This window comes from Corvus kubaryi, unplaced genomic scaffold (assembly GCF_017639235.1).
Source record: "Corvus kubaryi isolate FWS band 111438036 unplaced genomic scaffold, C.kubaryi_AGA036_p1.0 37300, whole genome shotgun sequence".
NCBI classification, from domain to species: Eukaryota; Metazoa; Chordata; class Aves; order Passeriformes; family Corvidae; genus Corvus; species Corvus kubaryi.
The window spans coordinates 18,333,934-18,359,008 of record NW_024581093.1 but is presented as its reverse complement, the minus strand read 5'-3'; the positions used below and the strand labels follow the sequence as shown (position 1 = coordinate 18,359,008).

At 47.6% G+C, this 25,075-nt stretch overlaps 1 protein-coding gene across 3 annotated transcripts in view; it reads right to left on the bottom strand.

Moving 5' to 3' along the window:
* LOC121664392 (WT1 interacting protein) overlaps positions 1-25,075 on the bottom strand; it is an 83,986-nt gene that overhangs the window by 45,255 nt on the left and 13,656 nt on the right. For all 3 annotated transcript variants that reach the window (XR_006015996.1, XM_042027667.1, XM_042027668.1), the window contains exon 2: positions 7,255-7,356. Coding sequence is in view for 2 of the 3 variants with exons in the window: in XM_042027667.1 (XP_041883601.1) it covers positions 7,255-7,356 (102 nt within the window). In the remaining variant the exon portion in view is untranslated. The remainder of the gene's footprint in view (positions 1-7,254; positions 7,357-25,075) is intronic.

Sequence of the window (25,075 nt, the reverse complement as noted above, 5' to 3'; positions counted from 1 at the left end):
AATGGCAGGGTGTGAGCTGAGAGGGTCGGCAGGGAGGCACCCACAGCACAGCACTGAGTCACTGCTCAGCTTGGCCCCTGAGCACCAGGTACTGCCAATGCCTCTGGCAGGATTACAGACCAAAAACCCCAACATTTCAGTCTGCTCCAGTCCAACAGCATGTGGTTAGAAAACAGAAGGGAAAAGTGCACAAGGACATGAGCTACCCAGCAGCCTGTCACTGCGTGGCCCCTCCAGCAATGCCCATGAGCCCCTCTTCCTTCAGGGCTCTTGCTGGGTTTCCTTGGTGCCCAGAGGAGTTGCACAAAGTGGCGGCAGAAAGATGAACAGATACTGAACCTGCAGCTAAGTCAGGGAACAGTCAGTCACGAGGGACCAAGGGTTAACCACTGACACAAACACACGCATTTGTACCACTGTGATTACCAACTCTAACACTGGTGGACACACACTGCAGAGCTCATAGATTTGACACTGAATTTTGTTTTATTGTCACATTCACAGACAATTTAATTTGCAGCTACAAAGCATGTACTGGCAGCATGCAATTTCGATGAGGTGACTCATGCCAAACTTATAAATACACTGTGGGGACAGAAAAAATGTGAATTGAAAATGAACCTTCCAACTGGGAATTTGGGTGTTTTAAAAACTCACCAACTGCTGTAAATATACACTGAAGGGACAGCTTCCTTAAAATGTTCTGTGCCCTACTACCACCAAGAGCAAACAAAGGTTCAACTTGGGGCAGCAAATACGCAAAAGACCATTTCCAGTGTCACAAGGAATTCTCCGGGACATGAGCAACCTCCTATTAATAGACATCTACATCTAGTAGTACTGAGTGGCCTCAGACAGAAGTGAAAAGGCAGGTTGTGACTGTGACCATGAACTGACTCCCTTTTCCCATCAGCTGGGGGCATGGGCTGGTGCAGAAGTGCCCTTCATAGCCTCGGGGTAGTAATAACAATACTCCCACTGTGGTTGTTCCACTTGGGCCTTTGAAACCAGCAGCTGTGTCAGCCCTCCCTGGCATCCCCTCCAGAGACCTCGATGAGCTTGTGAAGGCTGGACAAAGGCAGCAGCTCTGCCCATCATCACCTAAACTGTGACACCCTTATGAGCTGTCCCTCAAAATTGAAAGTGCTGTCTGACCCCTGTGAGTGTTCCAGGTTGGCCAACAGCCACCAGGTGAGAGCTGCATCCCTTCAGATGCCACAGTTTGCTTTAAGCTTCTGGTTGATCTTGCCATGATTTCCCGTGCCTTAAAACCGCAGCAAAAGCTCCAATTAAAGATGAATGGCATGCTCAAGGATTTGCCTTCACATAGGAGAGCAGAACATGGTCCTGGTTTTTATGGTGAAATACATCTCAGCTTTGAGAGTAGAGGCTTCAAGCCCTTAGCTCTGCAAAGCTCATTCCCTGACCAACTCTTACACCCCATGAGTAACAGAGAACTGACAGTCCTCATTGTAAAGATTTATCACTGCAGTTTCTGCCATCATTGCCACTGGATTAAAATTCTCAGCCTGAAAAGATGCTGTGAACAGCATTATGATCTGCAAACTGAAGGTGCCTGCCTGTTAAGTTATCTTCTTTAATGAGTATCAAACAGAATCCACTAATTCCTGCAACTGTTCACCTGCACTTAGATCACACAAGCTATCTGGCATTATAGCAATTACCCTTCAAGAAATCCTGTCATGCTCTGAAACACTATCAAGAGGAATTAGATGATGAGCTTTTCAGGCAGATATTTTTCAGCTCTTGTCTTCCATTAGCAAAATCTGCAACTGAACTCCTGCCAAAGCCAAGGTTTTATACTTAACAGAAGGCACAGAGTATGTTGTTGCCTGAATTCATGTCTGTTATTTAAGATTCAGCAAAACAATTTTACATACGAGTAATAGAACATATCTAAACACATTGAAGTGCTTTGCTGAATCAAGGCCTAAAAGAGATTCTGTTGGTGTCAGGGCTGAGAGAGAATCTGCATTTAAAAACCATCCTAACAAGCTTCAGTTGTTTCCTCTAAGAGATTGTGAATAAAGATCAACATTGAAATACCTGATCTCAGGAAATCAGATCACTTTGGCTTCTACCTTACCTGAAGAGAGTTATTTGACCTCTGGGAAAAAAAGCTATCTGAGGAGCATGGCTTTAGGCAGAAGGCTGTAGGGGTTTACAGAGATGTGGCAAAAGTCTACTGACAGAGCCAGGATGTGAGATGCTGAACTTGCTCAGTCATGGGAGCAAGGCTCAGCCATCCAGAGCCCACTGAACGCAGGCAGAAAAGCAGCACATAAAACATGCCCAGCATGTCATCTACTCTTCCTTTGCATTTTAATTCTAATCTCACTTACTGGTGAAATCTCCTTTTTCTGAGGAGATCCTGTACACTCTGAATCAATACATTACTGAGTTGTCTTCCCAAAGTTGCCAGAACTAGGAAGACAACGAAGACATTTACCATCTGAGCATTTTACCAAAATGTCTAGAGGGGACAGAAGTCTCCTGTTGATTTAATGTGTACCTGAAATACTTCCTCTTCTTTTCTGCAGTCGTGTCCTCAAAGAGGGAACCACCATCACTGCAGGAGACCCCAATAACCCCCCTTCCATCCTTATACCCCTACAATGGCAAGCCTGGAGCCCTCCCAGAGGTGCCCACGGCTGAGCGTCTATTTTTGGGTCTCCACTTAATTACAAGCAACATAAACCCCCCAGCAACCATGTGATAAACAATGGTGGGAGTGGGAAAGGACAGCACTGGGAGCTCCTGGGAAGGCACAGGATGGCCTGGCTTGGCACACGCTGCCCACTTCAACCAGGACACCCTTACAGATGGCACCTGGCACAGAAACCGAAGGCAAACTCAAAGAAGTGCCTAAGAAAGGGCTCTGACTCAGGCAGAATTTCCACTTCTCTGCACAAGTGCACTTGTCTTTGCTGAGTTGAAAACACTCACTGCCAAGTGATGAAATGAGGCCTTGGAGGCTCCATCATTCATTATCACATTTCAGCCTGAGTGGTCTCCAAACCACAACTTTTCCCAAGGGTTTGAAATATTATTTTATTTATTTTTTAATTGTAGCTGGTTAAGTATTGAGCCCTTATCTAAATCAGATGTCTTCAGGTGCAGAATTATTGTTCTTTGGTCATTGCCTTTTATTTTCTACAGCCATTAGATTGAAAGTAAAACTGAAAACTGCTGGAGGTGAGCTCAGATCATTCTTGTTATTTGGGGGAAAAAAGACAGACTGAAAAAGGAAGGCAGTCTCGTACTCTTACTCTCACATTTCTGAGATGCATTCTGATGGCATGGCCAGGTTTTGGTGGTGGGGTGGCTTCTGTGAGAAGCTGCCAGAAGCTTCCCCTGTGCCCAGCAGAGCCAATTCCAGCCGGCTCCAGGACAGACCCACCCCTGGCCAAGGCTGGGCCCAGCAGTGACAGTGGCAGCAGCTCTGGGGAACATCTGGGAAGGGGGAGGAAATCCCCGAGGAATTGCAGCTGGGTGACAGCAGTGGGAATTTGTGAGAGGAGCAGCTCTGCAAACCCCCAGGGCAGGGCAGGAGGGCCAGGAGCTGCTCCAGGAGCTGCAGCTGAGGTTCCCCTGAGCCCGGGTGCAGCCCAGGGAGAGGCAGCTGTGCCCCCGCAGCCCGTGGGGTCCAGGATGGATCAGAGATCCCCCTGCAGCCCCTGCAGGGCCCCACACGGCAGCAGGGGCTGCCTGAAGGAGGCTGTGACCCCGGGAACTCCACGCTGCAGCAGCTCCTGGCAGCACCTGTGGCCCTGTGGAGAGAGGAGCCCAAGCTGGAACAGGTTTGCTGGCACAGGGGACCCAGGCTGGAGCAGCTCCTGAAGGACTGACTGCACCCATGGAAAGGGACCAGGCTGGAGCAGCTCCTGAAGGACTGACTGCACCCATGGCAAGGGACCAGGCTGGAGCAGCTCCTGAAGGACTGCCTGCACCCATGGAAAGGGACCAGGCTGGAGCAGCTCATGGAGTTCGCTGTCTCCTGTGGGAAGGACCCCACACTGGAGCATGGGAAGAGTGTGAGGAGCCCTTCCCCTGAGGGGAAGGAGCAGCAGAGACAACCTGGGATGAGCTGAGCACAGCCCCCATTTCCCATCCCCCTGCACCACTCAGGGGAGGAGATGGACAAAGCTGGGAGTAAAGTTACACCCAGGAAAGCAAGGAGGGGTGAGGAGAAGGTGTTTTAAGCTTTAGCTTTTATTTCTCGTTATCCAACTCTGATTTGGTTGTTAACAGAATTTTTTGTTCTGCTGTGTCAGTAACTGGTGAGGGATCTCTCCCTGCCCTTATCCTGACCCATGAGCCTTTCCTTACATTTCCTCTCCCCATCCAGCTGAGGAGGGCAGGGATGGAGTGGCTTTGGTGGGCACCTGGTGTCCAGCCAGGGTCAACCACTACATAAACATGCACAGGAACTACAGCATAGACACCGGTTTAGGCAGAGAGAACCAATGGACTTCTCTACTCTCCCATCAAAGACTCAGAACAAGCACCAGTGTTGTGATCCTCAGCCTAACAAAGATCGTTAATGATCACCCAATTACCTAAAGCTTGGCTCAACTTAAAACATTCTCCAAAGGGACATTTGGTCTTAATCTGAAAACAAAGAAGAATAGAGAATCTGCCACTTCTCTTGCTATTTTGTTCCAGGAGTTAATCATCTTCATTGTAGAAAAACTGTCTTTGATTTCCTATTTGAGTTGTGTAATTTCAGGCTCCAGGAAAGATCTCTCTCGTGTTTATCTCTAGTACATATGAGACCACTTTCTAATGCTGTTTCATGGTCCAAGTCCTTACAACCTCCAGTCACATGTCCCTCCCATAACTTCAGATACCCAAGATACACTGGGCTCTTGTGATTACCTTTTCTCCAGCCTTTAATCATTTACTGAAGTTCTTCTGGGCCCTCTCTAGTTATTCTCATCCATCTAAAGGTGGGCACCAAACCTACAGCTCAGGATTCTCACATGGGTCCCAGCAATGTCCCAAAATGAACTCCCAGTTCATAGAGTACAGTAGTGTAAGAAGTTCCCATTTGGTTGCTTGTCCAAGAGCTCCTGTAAAGCCTTTCCAGCATCATTCTCAAGGGTGCAGTTCCCACAGACAGGACCTGCATGCCTTGGTCCCAGGCTCTGGATCTACTGGCACTGTACTGAACCACTCTGGGTTTCCCATGGGTTGCACAGCCCAAAATATAGCGAGACACAAAAAGAGTTAATGCAACACCCTCTTCCCAGCTATGCTCACATTGATCCTATTTCAGAGCTGAGCTGAGAGGAAAAGCTCTGCTTTGGACTCACCCTTGAACACAGCTGAACCGAAGCTTTGATCAGGTGTTTGACCTGCCCCAGGCACTGCAGCCACAGCAGCAGCACAGCCCCTCTCCAGTGCCTAAAGAAGTGCCCAAACACTCCCCTTCCAACGGGGTTGTATCAGAGGTTGCAGACAGAATGAAATCCAAGCCCTTCTCACTTGTGAGCCATCCTGGTGGATGACAGCTGGGCCCTCCAGCCCAGGGCAGCACGGTGAGAGGCTGGGAGGACAACCTGGACATCTCCCTGTGCGTGTGGTGACTTACGGGGAGCTGCCTGAATCATCAAATTCCAGGGCACTGTGGGGTGGGGCAAACGATGCTCCAAGTGGACATGTCTCAAGCTGCACCACGGCCACACACATCTCTCCAGAACAGTCAGAAAAGCTTGTTGTGTGTTTAAATAATTGAGTTTGTATTTTGCTGTTTAAATACACTTCTTGTCCCTTATACATTTTCCTAAGGAACAGTGACCTGCACACAGAACCCCATGACAGCAAACATGCAGCCTGAGTACTGAAAACAACATTTCTGCCCCAGAGAGGAAGCTGGAATTCACCCATACAATTAGGTTAGGTTAATGCCGTGGACAGACATTATCTGATACACTGTTTTGTAATCCTTTGCTAAGCAGGATGCTGTTCACTTTGGGAGCCAACAAAACAGCTACTCACTTACTGTCAGACCTGAGCGAAGTCAGGAGCAATCCCTGAAGGTCTGAGATGAGTTCAACCCCACATCTGGTAATGGTCCAGAGTCATTTAGAAAGGTCACTAAATTCTACATTCAGGTTGAAGGTTTCTTTAAACCAATATTTATCAGTACAAATCTCAGGAGAAAAGACAACACTTCTCCTGTCAGAAGTGAACTTTACAATGTTCTTTTGATTATCAACTTATTTGGTTCTATGCCAATAATCCTCTACTCTTTTTCTAATCCTTAATTAATCCTTTTTATAAACAATCTGCGCTCAGCACGTTCTGCTCAGAATCAATCTTTTCCTGTGTATGTGTATCATAACAACATCTTCAATATCCAGGCAAATATTTTCATATATAAGGAACCTCACTAGATGTGTATATAAAACAAGAAAAATCACCTGACTCCTGGAATTTGAGCTCTCACACTTCCCTTGAGCTTGGTGGGAATTTGTGAGCTCTCAGCAGTTACAGACAAGACACTGAGGAAGGAACTTAAGTTCGTAATGCCTGACTTAAGGCACACTTCTGAAACTGCTGCCCTGAATTTTCCATTTCCCCTGGCAAAGCCAGAACTTTCCCAAATCACACACAGAAACATCTCTTTCAGATTAAAAAGGAAACCTAAAAAGGTCCCAAGAACAGGAAGGAGCAAACAGTGATTTATCGTCTACTTTTCCCCTACAAAAATAAAATCTTGTAATAGCGTGAGACATTTCAACACACAGTTTCTATTTGTTCTTGTCACATTCAACCATAAGTGAACAATTTTTGAGCACTGCGCATACACAGAAATGACAAATACACATGCCTGACTAGACTTGCATTTGCAAATAGAAAGTGACAAAAATATGGTTTTCACTGCACAGATTTTACCCCTTTTTTCTATTAAAATGATACATGCACATTACAGTTCTATAAACACAAGCGATTTAAAGCATGTAGTGCTTCCAATAGACAGGTTGAAGCCATTTTGTAAATGCAGCCCTTCAAACAACCAAACACTACTTTTCTGGGCTGCTGCTTAGGAAAACACCATTGAACACTTACGGATGGCAAATAAAAAACAACTTTTGAAGCTGGAGCCCTGCGTGGGAATTTTTCCTAGGGAAGCAGGCAAAATGAGGTCTCACTTTGTACACTGTTTGCTAAAGGAATATATATTACAAAAGGAAGCCACATACCAGGGGCATGGCAGATCTGACTTACCACAAGAGCAGCACGTGAAGCAGTTGGTATGATAGAGGTTACCCATTGCTTGGCAAGCCTGGCTCGCTCCATACACACCTTTTCCACACTTTATACAAATACCTACAAAGCAGAAAGAGAATCAAAGTTAAAATCCTCCACAGCTCCTAAAAACAGCTCCAGGCCGTTGATTCACAGCACTCATGATGCCCCCCATCAGGCCCTAAATCAATGAGCTCCTCACCCTGAATAGATTCAAGTACCCAAGGAAGCAGTAGGCGGCTGCAGTGAAACAAATGCATGGAAATTAACCCAAAATTAAGGGGGGCCAAGCCTCTGCTGGTGTTCAGTGCAGAGAGACTGAGGCTGGCTACAGACAGAAACCCGGAGGAGGCAGGTGCCACCAGAAAGGACAGAGAAATCCACACACTCCCTGAAAACAACTCCACCAGCCCAAGAAATAATTCAGTGAGACCTTCACAACTAAATGATCCACCACATGACATTCAACCATCACTGATAAAACAATTCAGCCCAAACCCAAAAGACTTCTCCTTGGCCCTCTCCACAAAGGCAACATCAAGCGCGTTTGTCCGCAGTGAAGGCCACTGAAAAATGGATCTGTCAGTCACCTTTAATAATTAATTCCTCGTGAACAGAGGATGTAAGCTCATAAACACAACCTGGCACCTTACCACACCAAACAGCAAAGCCTCTGCCTTCCTTATGATCTCAGGGCAGAAATTCTGGCTCACAGTTCTGCTTCAGTGGGGTCAGAAATTCAACTTCACTGCCCAGGCCTGCTCCTGGTGATGCCAGGGATGACTCCCATGGAGTCCTAAGGAGACCAAAGTACCAGGAGCCAACAAGTCAGTGGTTAGCTCTACACATGGCCGACTCACAGGAAGGTCATGCTTTCAGTAACTCTACAAAGAGGTTTTTTTGGGATGGTTTGGGTTTTGGGAGTATTTAAACCTATTTCCTCAAAGTTTTAAGAGTGGTTTGCCTGTGCGTTTCTTTCTACCTATGCATAACCCCTCTAAATTCAAACCCAGAAAGGGAGGTAATTCAAGGATCCCTTTGGGTCTGTATCCCTAAGAAGAAGAAATTAAACTCTGGGGAATCCATGTCCATCTGTCACACAATTGGGACTACTGATTCTTAAGTTCTTCTGAGATGGCCATAGGTCTCTATTCAATTCTAGCAGGACAGTCCATCAAGACAAGGCTGGTGATATTTTTTAAATACTACAATAGAAAATAAAAATGGAGACTTTTTTGCTTCAAACAACTCTACAGAAACTGCTGTGTTCCATATGTTGTTTGAGGCTCTATTTCTACAAGTGCATGCACAAGCTGGGCATCAATCATTGGCACCAACAAAACTGCTAATACACCTAAGAACCTAGGAACTAGAGAACTACAAAACCAGGCTTTTATCTTGCAGAATTCTTCTTTACTGTGCTGTGAACATTCTAGGTAAGTACATGGAAAATAAAAATGCAAGTTCTTTGGGGGAAGATCAGCATATTAGGAACAGGTGTCCCTCTCTTTTCCTGGGAGACATCCTGCCATGAACTTCTCCAGCCTGAGAGCCTCCCCAGGCTGCAGTCCTTTATCAGCTGCTCCAGCCTGGGTCCCCTGTGCCAGCAAACCTGTTCCAGCTTGGGCTCCTCTCTCCACAGGGCCACAGGTGCTGCCAGGAGCTGCTGCAGCGTGGAGTTCCCGGGGTCACAGCCTCCTTCAGGCAGCCCCTGCTGCCGTGTGGGGCCCTGCAGGGGCTGCAGGGGGATCTCTGATCCATCCTGGACCCCACGGGCTGCAGGGGCACAGCTGCCTCTCCCTGGGCTGCACCCGGGCTCAGGGGAACCTCAGCTGCAGCTCCTGGAGCAGCTCCTGGCCCTCCTGCCCTGCCCTGGGGGTTTGCAGAGCTGCTCCTCTCACAAATTCCCACTGCTGTCACCCAGCTGCAATTCCTCGGGGATTTCCTCCCCCTTCCCAGATGTTCCCCAGAGCTGCTGCCACTGTCACTGCTGGGCCCAGCCTTGGCCAGGGGTGGGTCTGTCCTGGAGCCGGCTGGAATTGGCTCTGCTGGGCACAGGGGAAGCTTCTGGCAGCTTCTCACAGAAGCCACCCCACCACCAAAACCTGGCCATGCCAGCCCAGTACAACACCCTTTCTAGAACTGAACTGCTTCTCCTAAGAGCAGCATCAACCCACCATCAGTATGAGTTGAGGAGTGTGATCAGATTAATTGGGATACTGACAAGTTTTAAAAAAGTATTTTTCCTGTAGTACAAAGTCCAACACTGAAATGAAAAGAACATTCATTAAATTATGGGTTTTACTGGTGTTTATACCTTTAACTCCCCCATTTAATGTCATGAAGGGAGATTAGCCTTTCATTCAGCTAGCTCAACATCCTGGCACATTTTAGACTATTTGTCAAATAAAATGATAACTTTAAAATCCAATACATCTATTAAGATTTTTTAAAATCTTAAACCTGATTTCAGAAATTTAGGGAAGCAAAACCTGTAACTTTAACAGCTACCCAAGATAAACCTGTAAGACAAACTAAGTGCCATCCAGATCCATCAGGTTATTGCAAACATGTTAAGAAAACGCCAGTCCTCAAGCGAGCTCAGCCCTGACACAAGAAATGGGAATTTCAGAACATTTGTTGCCTTATTCAAGGCTGCCAAGTCTATTCATTTATTTGTAGCCAAATTTTATGGAAAATATCTGCTATTTGCCATGAGTTAAAGGTTAACTGATCAAAGATAGCTGTTGATTACTGTGGATACTGTGACTGGAAAAGGTGTCCTGTGAGCCAGCAGCTGCAGGAATTCCTCACTCCCAGCAGCAGCACAGAGCCCAGGAACCTGCTCGCTGTCCCAGCACACCCCAGGGGCTCTGCAGAGAACAGGGGGGGCACAGCTGGAACAAGCCAATGTCACTTCAGCATCAGGCCCTGGCCCGACGTCTCGGTTCACTCTTGGCCCCGGGGACAGGGGAAGCCCCTTCAGAGCCCCCCAGCTCCCTGGGCACTCCTTGCCCACCTGTTCATGCCAACACTGGCAGCTACTGATAATGTGTCTGCCTGGGAGGTTATGCTGACAGAAGTACGTTTTCCTGTCTACATTTAATGCTATTCAAAGAAGAGCAGGAATCCAGTTTGTAACTCCGGCAGTTCTGTCTCTGAGCTCTTGTGCACAAATCTACTACAGTCCAAACTGCTTTGATAGATGAAAGTTATTACCTCATTTCTTTGCCATTGCTGCACTGAACCGTCAGAAGCAAAAGAAGGATTTATTGTGGATGTTAAACATGCATTGGCCTCTCCAGGCAAGAGATTTCTTAGGAGCAGCTGTCAGTTTGTTAACTTGTTTTCTCCAAGAGAGCAGTCATTAACTCCAGGAATGAATGACCACAGAGATGATTAGCATACTAAAAAAGCGTATGTAAAATTCCAAAAGTGTATTTTGGAAAATATATATGCAGCTGCAGTGTGAGTTTAGTGTGAGCTCATAACTGCCTAGGAAAAGCCCTGATTACAGGGCTGCTCAGGTCTGCTTTTCCACTAGTCACAGTCCAGACTGCACACTGCAAGCTTCTAAAGCCCTGACATAACAGCTACATCACTTTTTCCCCCCCCAAATTTAATTCCAAGGCTTGTTAAACTGCCCATGAAGAATGTTCTGTTGCAGAGCAAGCATGTCTCGCTTCTGACACTTCCCTTGACATGACTTCAGATCAATTCCTGCCTTTATACGATTCCTTGTCCTCCTGACACCTTGATTCTGAGCAGTCAGTTGTACCCCAGCTCTTTAACACATCACCTGCTATGTTTCTGCCCAGGTTATCAGCTCTCCTACAGATCTGGTGTCTCTACCCAGAAAAAGACATTGCCAGATGTTGCATATACTCAAAGTCGCCAAGAAGGTTGGCTGAGCCAGGAGCACAGTGTCACAAGCAGTCTCTGGCTGGGGTGGACAGCTGTTCACACCCTCACAGAGTGTTTAACCAAACGGGACAGCAGAGACTGAACAAACACTCTGTGGATCAGAGCAAAAGAACACCAACAAAAATGGTACTAGAAAGAGAAGGAGCTCCCAGAGACTCCCTGCTGGACTCCAGCACATGGCCAGTGCTCCCCACACCTTTAACCAGTCCACTTCACTGAGCTTGACCACGTCAGTGAGAACATCATCTCTGGACACAAGCCAGGCAAGCCTCCAGCACTGCATGGCAACAGAGCTGTCAGAGGCACGATGCTCTCTGGGTAACTCACACACCAGCAAACATGAATATCAGCACCAGCAGAAGATCAGACAGGTATTTTCTGATGTGCTCAGTGACTTTGCTCAAGACTTGAGACCATTATAATTAGCAAAGGTATCAGCAACAACCTAGAGAAGACATTGAAACTATAGAATTTTTCAGCCTGCTTGTAAGAGTTCCTGGTAGTAGCCTTTGCATTACAAGAAGTTCAGTTTGGGACCTGTACATCAAATCCTGGAATGCTCTTTTGGCCATGCCAGTACAGGCTGCTGCTCCATACAGACTTCACCAGGCAGCCAGAATTAGGAAAAGGGCTGTTAAGTGCAGTGCATATCATAGCAGATATTTAACCACCTTTTGGCCAAGCTTCGTCCTCAGACACATGTTGAACGCAGCCTCTGCCTAATGCCATCCTTTTGTAACCTGAAGGCAAAGGTTTAGCACAAATGCAAGGAAAACGGTACCATGTGGCCTCTCAACTCCAGCAGGCAGCAGCTGTGAGAGCTGGGAGAATCCAGCTACCACAGACAGAGCACCACAGCTCAGGGATGAGCTGCAGCTTTACTGCCTTACAGCCACACCGTATCTCCAGGATAACTGCTACATGCTGCCTACAGTAGGAAACAACCAAGCCCTGTCATCAAGAGTTATGGTAAAGCTAAAATTAACAACTAACACATGGCACAGATGACTCCCTCCCTGCCTCTGCAGTTCTGGGAAAAGGGTGGATGAACATCATGCTGGGCCACTGCAAAATCCCCTTTTCTTCTCAGACAGGAAAAGACCATCTCTACATAAGCCCCAAACAAAATCTTCCACACCTGCAGCCTTTCCATGGCACAGGGGCAGGGAAATGGAAACCTACTGCCACAGAGCAGGGAGAACAAATGAGGAGGGAAGCCTCAGCTCCAAACAAGAAGCCAAACTGCAGCAAGAGCTACAAGAGCAGAGGGCTGTGGAGGGGCTGCGTCAGACGCCTGCAGGTGCCCCTGGCCAGGGAAGGTGTTCCCACACTGCCTGCAGCCCATGATCTCACACAGGGCATTGCTACTACCTGTAAAATGTGTTCTGCTAAGAAGCCAGGTAAACAGTGAAGCCCCAGAGCTGCCCTGAGCCCAGGCAGCTGTGCCACTGCTGCTGCAGTACCTGCTGAGCTCCCGGCAGCTCCCGTGCACGTCCTGGGCTGTGGCAGCTTGAGTCGCAGAGGTGACTTCAGGGGAGAAAAATGCTCCTCTCCTTCCAACAACCACAGGAGGAGGGATCTTCCAACACACATGTCATCCCTCAGTCAGGCGCAGATAGAAGACACGAAGCACCTGCACAGGGCAGAGCCAGGCAGGGCAGCCCAGGAACCCTCCCAGCCCTCGCCACCATGGGTAGCTCTCACTGCAGGGCTTTCACCTGTTAGCTGGCAGATACCTTGCAAATATACCAAGGAGTCAATATCTAACACGAAACTAAATCTAGTACATACAAGTTATAAATAAATACAACCTGGACACGCCCAGCAGCAACATCCTGTGATAGGAATGATGGAGGGACTGCCTGGCTAAGCTACCAGCACTGCCTCTGCTCCAGGAAAGACACAAGGACTTAAATTAAGGTTGAAAATGACAGGCTGAGAAAAGTGAGAAAAGCTCAAGTAAATGTTTTAGGCTCCCCTGCCAAGCCCCAGCCCATCCATACCCGGCACCCCAACACCCAGGAGCCGGGAGGGGGCTGACTCCATCTGGCAACACAACTCCCAACTCCAGCCTGGAAGTCCCCATGTGCTCCCTGCACCGACTGTGCTGGAGTACACTAAACTGGAAGAACATGGGCCACAACACCTAAAACAAATCCCAGCTTAGGCAAAGCAAGGCAAGAAGCAGCCTGTAGACCAGGAAACTTCTTGCTGTCACTGTTAAACCTTGTTGAGATTGCCCCCGACCTTGCTTTCCTCCTCAAGGAATAAACAATAAATGATTTAAGCCCTTGAGATACGCATCTGCTGACTTAAAAAGATCTCCATCACTTCAGGGCCTGCCTGCTACAGGAGGCTTTACTCAATTAACACACAGGAGGGATGCATGTGTAGAACTTTACTCAGAAAAATCAAAATTTGAGATTAATTTATGTTTGGTTACAAATGCAGCAAAGTTCACATTCACTGGAAGTTTTACAGAAGCAATGCTCTAGGTTCTGGAATGACTTTCATTACCTCCACTCTGCCTGTTACTTAACGAGGCTCGAATAGGACAAAGCTGCTGGGAGAGGTCATGGCCACAAAGGAAGGCACTGGGACCAGTTCCAGGAATGACAGTGCTGATCAGAGCACAGGAGCCAAGCTTTACCTGCCTGAGGGATTGGCGCTGCCAGCAGGACTCAGCCTAATCCTGCTTGCTCTGAAAGCAGCCATACATGCTGTCTGTTCTGCTTTGTCCTTAGCCTTCTGGGGTTTCAGATGTAGGGTGAGGTGATGGGCAAGTGTTTGGGAACAGAAGGCCACAGAAACAATTCACAAACACCACCCTCACCACCTCCCTATTTAGCAGCTCTGAGCCCAGGGCATGTCTGTGCTGGTGAATTAAACCAGCTCCAGGCCAGCACTGCCGAGTGGAGATGCCATGGGAGCCCATATCAGCTCTGATTAGCAGCTGCTGGAAACTGCAAGGCTTTTGTTACTGCTGCAGTAGATCCAGCCCGTCGCACAGTGAAAGCCCGAAGCCAGCACAGCAAATGCTTATTGCTTCATATGAAATTACTGCTCTGAAGCATGAAATTACTGACACTATCTGCAGGATTCACCCCGCCCTGGCCGGGCTGGGCGCCGCTGCAGAGCTGCCCTTTGTGTGGAGCCTCCCGACGGCACAAGGCCGAGCACGGCCCCATTGTTCCTGCACTGTTTTAGTTACACTGACGCTCGCTTTACAAATATCCATTCATCTCTCTGTGTCTTGATTTAGTGTGTGGCAGTTCCAAGGTGATTTATACTTCTTATTTGGCATTTAGAGAAAAATCTTTTGCTACTGAGGCAGTGAAGTGGAAGACAGAGGAGTTCTCGTGGCTGCTCCACGGGCTGTGCCACTGTGGGTTGCTTTGTCTGGGATTCTGAACTCAGCTGACTGCTCAAGGCTCATGCTCACACTGACAACCACAGCACAAAGAGGATGTGCAAATAACTTTAGCAACTAAAGTATTAACCAAAAACAGTGAAAAAGATCCTGTTTCTAAAAGCACCTTGTGATGACTGGGATTATCAATGCCAGGAGACACACACAGCTGGGGTGGTAAAGGAGAGCACCACTGGGAATGAATAACTTGGAGGGAAAAATCTGTAAATCCCTGTTCTACTGCCCCTCCACTGCTGAATACCTGAGTGTTTTGCTGTGGACATGAGCCCTCTTACAGCCCAGAAGGACCAGGTCAGCAAGGCCCTTCAGCTCAAACCACACTTACTCTGCCTGGAGCACAGTGAATGCAATCACATTCGTAACTCAGCCAACTGAGGAGTGTTGAATTTCTAGCAGAGTGCAGTAGCAATCTGGGGAGGATAGGCTAGGGCCAAAAACTGGAGCTTGTACAACTGCTGGCAGAGGAGGACACAGCTCCACAGCCAGAGACTCGGGTGAGCCCAGCACACACACAGACACAGGTAGGGCCCAGAGCCAGCAGAACTGAGCGATGCTCCTGCAGCTCCTGGTTTCAGTACAGACAGATCAAATACCAACACCCGAAGCTCCACAGTGCTCCTGGGCAAATGCCCACCTCGGGGAGCTGGTGTGAAGCACTAGGGGCATTCAGGCCAGCTCTGTACTCAAACTGACTGAGGAAGAGGGCAGACCTTCACACCGCACATCCCAATGTAATGGGCAACAGAAGAAGTGGCAGTTCACAGAGGGTGACCGAGGAGATTTTCCAAAAAAATTGACTTGGTTTTTAAATAGCATGAATACTGCAATTTATACCAGTTGCTGGTTATACCAGCTGGAGATCATCTGAGCTCTGGGGTGACATGTTTGCCCATGTCATTACTCCAGACTTTGGCACAAAGCAGGTCAAACAGTAGACCTTCTATGTTTTATTTAAGCTTTTATTAAGTTTTATTTTCCAGTGACAGGTTTACAGACATTGAGACAGTTTTATTACAGCAAATAAACAATAAACTGAATATTTAAAGCTCATATTGCTATTGCCTTTCCTTTCTGCTGATGCCACACATTAACAATAGTGTATTTACCTACACAGCACAGATTTTTTCTATGTAAGTGACAGTGTTCACAGTACAGAACCAGTCAGAAAACCTACTGTACCAGCCCTCTTTTCCAGTTTTGATGTTCTTAGTTACCTTTAGTCTCTGTCTTGGCCCTTTTCTATAGTGAATATGAGTCACTGACACCGCTGTGGTCTTCAGAGAAAAAACCTTCTGAGATGACACAGAAAAGACAGAATCAATTTAAATACTTCAGCTTACAAAAATCCGTGCAACCAGGTAACAACACTGATACTGAAAGCACCAATGATGCAGCCCAAATACCCTGAACTCCACAGCATGTCAGAGCTGCAAACAGAGCTGCACAGACACCAAGTTGGAGAGACTTTTCATTACATTCTCCTGACATTGCATGTATGAGTCATCACTCTAATATATGGCAGAAAAAGGTCATATACTACAGCTGCCTTCTTTGACATATTTAAAATGGGTTATGATTAAACAAGGAGACTAGTCTAAAAGTTTCCAGGTGCACTTTCCTATTTTCTTAGATAACGGTCTATTTCCAGCACGAGCATGACAGTCTGGAAAAGGCATGGAATTACGTAACCACACTTGGTTATAAACTCAGCAGCCCCTTCCACAAGCAGTTCCCAGCCCTACATGGACACCACAGCCCCACAGTTCCAGCACCCACCCAGCAAAGGTGCTGACACCTCTCCATAGTTCTCACCTGCCCCAGGGAGGTTCTTCAGCATTCCCAGAAGCATAAATAGGTTTGCTTAAACACAAACATACATAAAGGCAGGTATTATACCAAGCTAATATTTAGAAAGACTGAACTATTCACTTAAGAAAAGCTGGAAGTGACTTAAAAATCTGTCACCTCAACCCTCTGAACGAGACTTTTTCAGTCACTTCAAGTCCAGTGACTCAAGGATGCTTTGAGAACATCAGGAGAAGGAATGTACCTTCCTGTAAGGCACAGGAACAACCATTTCAGAAAGTAATTTGCCATAGGTTTCTCCCACCTTTAGTCAGGAAGGACTCCAGTTCTGACGTACTGGCAGGCCTCAGCTTCCCCACCTTGGTGACAGTGAAAAGCTGTCTCCTCTGCAGCTGTAAGGCTCAGCCCAGGGAGGTGCTCAGTGCAAACACTCCTCCACTCCACTCAGACAGGAAGATGCTCAGACTGTAAGAAAAGCCTGTCCTGATCTAGCAAGTTAAAAACCCTTGGGACAGCTGGTCAAATACAGCTCAAACGACATGTAAACAGGATATTCTAATTTTGCCTCCTCTACCTTGGGGAAACAGCAACACTAAATGCTGTAGATGTAGGCTCATTTCCTGCCTCTGAATTCAACTGGGGGGAAAAAGGAAAAGTTAGAAAATCAACACGCTGCCCATGTGTTCAGCTGCTCTCCAGGGCAGACTTAAGGTGGGCATGGGGTTGCTCCAGGCTTTTGTCAGACTCCAGTCTACAATGATTCCTGCAAGAGGGCAACTCTGAGCTTCCCATAACCATGAGAGGACCTGAGCTCCATTCTCACCTTCAGGGACTTACTCCCCCCAGCACCACCCAGAGCTGCAGGAGTGGACAGGCCTCATTCTGACTGACACTGAACCTTCCACTGACACGGGCAGCAGCACAGGAGGCCATGTTCCAACACCTGAATAAATCCAGCTTTACAGCTCTTAGTACCATAAAAAGAGATGCCACACAGTGTAAAGTACTGATAGTTAACTTGATGTTGGCGGGATTTCTGCTAGGTCAGGTACCTTCTGTCTGGACTGCTTTGACTTTTTGCTGGATCAGGTATTGTCAGTCCTGGATCAGGTAACAGTCTGCTCTCCAGCAGCTGGAATGAACTCCAGGGTATGTGGTCTGTCTGGCTAATTCAACACAAATGTGAACACACACTTGATCCACATCCAAATAGTATCAATGAATGATCCAGAAAGGCACAAATACTACTCTCAGGACCATCCCTCTCCCCTAGTTTGACCTAGACTGTCATCTTGACACAAAACGGGAGCAAAGTGGGTACCAAAGGGCAGAAATTGGAGGAAAAAAAAGAAAAACCCATAGTGCTAATCTTCTCCAATGAAAAAAGTGTGAAATGGGCATAGTCACAGCACCCAGCCAAGAAGCACATGTTGGCTCTGCTTATGCCCTCAGTAATGAGCTGTCTCCCAGACAGTGACAAACCACCAGCCAGAGCTGGCAGACTGAGTCTAAAAGCACCCTTTTCTTTCCTTTTTATTACCTTTTCTGTTCTCACAGACAGACTAGTGACACAAGTGCCTGGCTGCTCTGCAAAACCTGGGCACCGAGGGAACAATATCCAAGACACTGACTTAGCTTGGAAAGGACCTGGCACAGAAGGCAACCCCCACCTGTAACAGGGTTTTGGCATCATCAGCTCCTTTCACAACCTGCCCACTGCACCTGTAGCCAAAGCCTTGGCCCACAACCCCTACAGAGAAACCTGCAGCCGCTCAGCTGCAGGGCTGAGCTGCTGCTAGTAAAGAACACGTGTCCTGCAAGAGCACTTGGCACTGAGATGCAAACAGGGAAACACTCCTGGCCTCAACAGCTCCTGTCAAAGAGCAATTTGCTTGAGGGGGAAAGGATTTATCTTTGCTAATGATCACTGTGCACAGTGCTGGCACTGGTGCCCAACAAGAGCACTAAACAGCAGCCACCCAGCACTGCAGCACCCAGCCACACACCAGAGAGGCCTGTCCCCAGAACTACACTGGGTGCCTTCTCCACGCTCACCCCACTCACCATCTGCATGCCAAGATAGCCAGGCATCCTCTTTTTAGGATGATTTTTGGAAGATGGACTCTGTTTGGCATAAGCTGGATGCCAGACTCAAGTCAAAGTGAGGAACAAGACACGAGATGCTCTTCTCTCCCACTCCTGACACCTCACCACCCAAACATCTCTCATTTAGTGAGTAACTCATCAGCTCCACCACCCACAGTCATGAGACAGCAAAGGAGTTGTGGCTAAATTCCTAGCAACTCTTACAAAAATACAACTAAAGTACAGTTGAAGAGCAAACTCCCCTGGTGAAATTATTCTTTAAAAATCCCTCTAGAAACAGCAAAAAACACCACCTCAAGAACTGTATAACCAGGGAAAGAGTGAGCAGACAGAAAAGGGTTAGGAAGGTAATTTTTTACTTTATTAGTTACAGTCAACATCTTCAAATAAATGTCATCTTATGAACTTCATCAGCCAAACCTCCCTTTTCCATTTTGAAAGGTTACATGAAGTGGTGAAATGTTAGTTAATTCATGTGTTAGAGGACTGGCTAAAAAATAACAGAAACCTGTAATCTTTTCATAATTATAAGTCAACACTTAACTGATATGAGAAGCCCCTATTCATAGCCACTAAAAGGAGCATTCATTCCTCTTTACATCTTCCCTTTACTGTTGTCTTGATGCAATTTTCAAGAGCAGGTAAAGCCACTAAAAATTGGAAACAGTGTGAGTAATTTTCCTCTATTTGGTTTTAATTAAAACACTCAGCAAAACAGAGAGGTGATAAAGAGAGGCAACCCTTTCCACCTCGACTGCTGCTTGTGCACCCATCCTTGGAGATCCCAGTGGAAACCTCCCGTGCAATGTCACTGGTATTTTCCCTGCTGCTAAAGCAGTGGTTCAGATTAGGATCATGGCAAAAGCAACAAAAGATCATTCACATCTGATTATGAACTACGTGGTAGCTGTCTGGTGCCCTTTTAGGTTTCAGGGGGTCCACCTGAGAAGTGGGCACCGGAGGGGCTGCCTTCGGGAAGCCTGGATAAGACCCGAGCTCCCCACAGGCCCCCAGCACACAGAGGGACCCTCCATCCAGGCACTGAGTGGGAGCTGGAGTGTCTCTCACCCAGGAGACCACTCCAGAAGCTGACACACCCCACTACCAGCCCCTGGTTCAGACACAGCTTTTGCGGGCAAACTGCCCAGACACTGAGGCTGGACCAAGCATGTGGGCTACCCGGGACACACATCCAGCTTCAGTGTCCCCATGATCCAGGACAGTCAACCTCAACTCCAGCTCACGTTGCTGTTGGTTTCCTTTGCCAAATGCACAACCATGGACCCCAGAGGGCCTTTCTGAAGAGCTGCTTCCAGCCAGTGGGCTTGCAGCTCCCAGTACGGGGTGGAGGCTTTTCCCTGTGCTGAATTTCATCAGGTTCCCGCTCCCACATTTCTGCGGCCTGTCAGGGCCCTGCTGAGCACCACCACATCCATGCAGTCTATCAAGCAGTCCTCCCATGGTGGTACAATCCACAGGCTGGCTAGAGGGGTACTCTCTCCCACCACTCCAGTCATTAATGAAGATGTCAAACACTACTGACTCCAGAATTCGCTCCAGCACAGACTTCTGAGGTGCACCACTAGTGACTGGTTCCAACTCAGTCTCATCCTGCTGGTCACACTTGAGCTCAGCCAGTTTTCAGTCCATCTCACAGCCTGTACTTCACCAGTTTGGCCAGAGGGATGTTATGGGTGGCAGCATCAAAAGCTTTAGTAAAGCTGACATCAAGCAGCACTGCTGTCCCCTAATTCCCCAGGCTTTTCATCACACACAGCCAACCCAGCACCCCTGCTCCACGTTTTCCCTGGTCTTCCTTTCACTCACGTATCTGCAGAAGCACTTCTTGACTTCTTGTCTTTCACCAGGGCCAGCTCCAGACCAGCCTTGTGTCTCCTGACCCCATCCATGTGTAATCTCTCTGGCAGGGCTTCTATATTCCCCCCAGGTCACCTGTCCCTGCCTCCACCCCTTTTAAATTACACATATCCTTTCCATTTCTTTCTTCAGAACCCCTTGCTCGTCCACACAGCCTCTTGCCACATCCTGCATGCCAGGATGGACCATTCCTGAACCCAGAGACTGCAATCCTTGAAAAAAATCAATCAGCTTTCCTGACCCCTTTTCACTTCTCCCTACCTACTTTAGAATTCCTGTAAGCCAGTAAAGCACAGAACTTACACATGAAATATTCAAAGTCAGTTCAGTCGACAGAAATGCTCTCCCCTATTGCAGGTACTGGTGGAGTCTGGACTTCAGCTTCCAAGTAAATCTCACCCTGTCTAAATTCACAGCAAAATCACACGGCTAAGTAAAGAGCTACCTGTGAATATTTACACATTAGGTGCCTATTTAGAGATTTAACTCCCCACTGGATTCTCTTTGGACTTAAAAATAAGCACAAATGCATTTCTGAGTCTGACTTTTGATCAAAACATTTGAGATCAGTGTGTAAATCACTCAGTTGGGATTTTTCCTTCTCATGTGTTAAATCACTGCAGCACAACCTAATCCAAACATTTCCTTAATTGCACAAAAACCCTTTTGGAATCTCTCCTTTCACTGTATTCACCAAGAAATAGGTTCCTCAATGCTCCCTTGGAAAAAAACCCAACAAAGCAACTAATGCAACCCCCAAAACTTATCTTTTGAAAACTAACTAAAAGAATTAGTTTAGTTGTTGGGGGGTTTTAAATTTATTTCTGCTTTCAAAAAAAAAAATACTAGAGCCATTGTTTGCAGATGAATGTAACCTCTTCTGTAATTATATCCATGAAAATAAGGGTGGCTTTTACCAAATCAATGATGAAACTCTCTACTGTGCTTTCTCTGTAAGGTTAAGAGTGAAGTACAGAGTTGGTACTGAGCTGCACATCCCTTGCTTCTCCCACTGGTGCCTTTGACAGACAAAGGATTTTATCATTTCTGCAGAGGAGCTAATTGTCCCTTTTAGAGAAGGAATCATTGTTGATCCTCAGTTAAAACAGACTGTGCTTCACTCTAGCAGCAGTCACAAAACGCCTTCTCTGGTTGTCTTCCACCACAGCGAGAGAGATGTTTCTTCAAGCAAAGCAAAAAAAACCCTAAAACCCTAAGAGATCACTAAAAATGGTTGTTCCCCATGGGTTTTCAGCTGGTGGAGCCACAGCTTTTATCCTGCAGTGGAGTCAATGACTCAGGCTGGCAGGAATGGCTGTGCAAGGAGGAACATGCATCCCTTTCCCTGTCCTTCCCTGAACCAGCAGCCACACCGCCCAGGTGTGTGCTATGAGGCAGCTGAGCACCCTGCTCTGGGCCCTGACAGAGCCGTGCCCTCTGCAGGGCCAGGCTGAAATCCCAGCCAGCTCCTCAGCCCTTCACCTGCTGGAGAAGGCAATAGCTCAGCATCTGCTCACAGCAGCAGGACCTCCAGCTCAGACCTGAAATACCAGCTGTCCCCCAGGCTCCAAACTCTTCTTTCCCCTCCACGACACTTGCCACTGTTTCTTCATGACCTGATCATGGAGCTCTTTAAGAGAAGAAAATCTGAACTATTTTATTCCTATTTAGGACCAAACATGTGGACTTGTCACTTTTTCTGATCTCTACACTCCAGCCTGCACAGAACAACCTTATCTCACTTCTTCCCTCCCCCTTGTGCTTCCAAGTTTGTGCCCTGCCCTGGGCTGCAGGATGAGCACAAACATGCAACTGTTTGTTCCCCAGCGGTCACACTTGATCTTGAGTCAGTCCTACTCTAATTTAGACCCCGAGACAACACTTACTTTGTTGTCTTAAGTAAACTGCTTGGTGAGAAACTGCAAGCTGCATGGTCCAAAAAACTTAAACAATTTATTTGCAGGCTTATTGGGCACTTTCTGGCTGGTAGCTATTTTTTTGGGAACAGTAGTGTTCCAGCAGGAAACGATGCATGCAGAACTGAACCTGCACCAGCAGCACACCCAGCTCCCAAATCTTCCTTCAAACCAGGAATTAATGTCCACTCTTTAGGGAGATTTTTTACACATCGTTGCCACCCAGGTGTGCAGCTCTTGTCCCTTGAGTAGGGCACATGCTCATTCATCTCACTGCATTTTGGTTGCATTCCCAATCAAATTTACAACGTGTACAAGCAAAACTGAAGTTGTGACCTAACAGTCCCCCACAGTGCCCCTATAATTTGGTTCCCTGGTCAAAATGAAAATGGCTCAAATTAAAAACAAAGTGAGTTTGTACCACTTTCAGCTCACCCCTGGTGCTGGCAGTTCTGGACCAGCAAACATTGCCTTGAAATGGCAAAAGCCCAGAAAACACTTAGGGGGATGCAAATACACAGGCATAAGCTTCATAATAGAGGTGAAATAATGTATTTCTCAGAAACTTAAGCAAATATTACCATATATCTGCCAGAACTCTCAGCAGCCTCCCTCCTTCTATTTTTTTTTTTTGTCAAAGTTCTCTCTTGCCTTTTCCACATGGTATGTGAACACTAAGCTAGAGCTCCCCAAATGCACTCACTGGTGAGCCACCCAGTCACAGTGGGCACTCCCAGAGTGACTGGCCCTCTGAAGAGATGTTCCCACACACACACTGCACATTTCTTCCTCTCTGCTTTTAAGTATCACAGCAAAATTCACAGCAACCTTGAGGACCAGAGCAGCCAAGTCCTTGAAGAAGCCGTGGCCTCTGAACAAGCCCACACAGACCTTGCACTTGAGTGCTGAGAGGGAACAGGAGTCAAAGCAGGCACAACCCCATTCAAAGGAGAAGAGAGGAACTCTGACCATTGGGATCAGCCAGTGCATCACCCTTAACCAAGGATGTGGGCTGAGAGTTGGAGGCAGTGACACCTGGGGCAGGGCTAGAAACTCCCCATGCAGGCACTGACCCAGCTGGGAACAGAACAGCTCCAAGTCAATGCTCATTATTCAAGGGTACTTTGTCAGAAAAGTCCTTCCCCTCAACCCTGAAATGAGCTATTTCTCTGACCTTACAATAACCTAACACCGGAGCTCCCAATTCTGCCAGGCCAACCAAGTGAAACACCCAGGAACTCCAAAGGAAGTTCTGCCACAAAGGAGTCCAGGATTCATCCTTCAGCTCAGGAGCATGGGTGTTTTGTGGGCTTGTTTTTTCCCCTTTCACAAGCTGCAGAAGTAAATCAGACAGACCAAGCAAGATGTGGTGTCCAGCCAGAGCCAGGCCACTGCTGTGGGCCACGTGAGTTTGAGCTGCTCCCTGCTCCTGCCTATCATCCCTCCTGGTCCCTCCTGCCACCCCTGTGGGGAAGCCAGGCAAAGCCCCTGGAGGTGGGAAGCAGGGAAAAGCAGAGCTTCACACACTTGGCACACCAGGAAGCTGATTTGCAAGTCTGCACTTGGCACAACTTCAAAGTGCTTTCTTTGGGGCAGCCTCAATCACCGCTTTCTGGGCTGGTTCTTCACTGGCCTGGATTCCTCCCAGGTGTTAAAGAGGGGCTGAGAAAGCCTTTTCCCAAAAGGCTTAACATCAGTTTGCTCCTACACAGCATGCAAGGCTGTTTCAGCCAAACCCAAGCTATCCCTTCTCTTTTTACATTTTCTTAATAGGTCAGGGAGGTTTTTTGGGTTTGCTTTTTAAAGAGGCATGGTCTGGCACTCCAGAGTCATTCTACCCCACGTGGAATGGCCTCATGGCTCTCAGGTAATGTGGGGTTTGGTGAGTGAATTGCCACATCTCCACTCTGCCAGAAACTCCTGCAAGGGGCAAATCTTGTCCGTGCTGCATCCAAAGCCCCAGGCCCAAACCTGCAGTGGATTTCTTTCCTCTCTCTGAACTGGGCAGTGACCAGTTGCAGGTGTTGCTGGTGTGGCTGCCAGAAGTCCTACACCACTCTCCACGACCAGGCAACACCTCCCAGCGCCATCACTATCACCACCCTCACACAGGAACGTCTCCCTCAAACCAACATACAGAAAGACTGGGAGATTCTTTTCCCAGGCAAAGCAAGACAAGCTTTTTTTCTAATTGTTTGTAAAACAGCATCTGAGACCAGCACCTGATGACTGCCAAAATTTCATAAAAAGACTTTAAGTACGTGTGTTGGTTTTGCACGGGCTGGTTTTTGGTAGCAGGGGTGCCACAGAGGTGGCTTCTTGGAGAAACTGCTGGAAGCTTCCACCTTGTCCAGCAGAGCCAATCCCCGATGGCTCTGAAGATGGACATGGCACTGGCCAAGGCTGGGCCACTGAGAGAGGCTGGTAATGCCTCTGTGATAACAGATTTCAGAAGAAAATCAGAACAAAGAGGGGCATGATTAATTCCAGCTAGAGAAGAGGAGGAGGTGAGAACATGTGAGGGAAACAACATGGAGACACCAAGGTCAGTGAAGAAGGAGGGGGAGGGCGGTACTCCAGGCCCCAGAGCCAAGATTCCTCTGCAGGCCGTGGTGATAACCATGGTGAAGCAGCCCCTGGGGATCCACAGGGGATGCAGAGATCCACCCACAGCCCCTGGGGATCCACAGGGAATGCAGAGATCCACCCACAGCCCCTGGGGATCCACGGGGGATGCAGA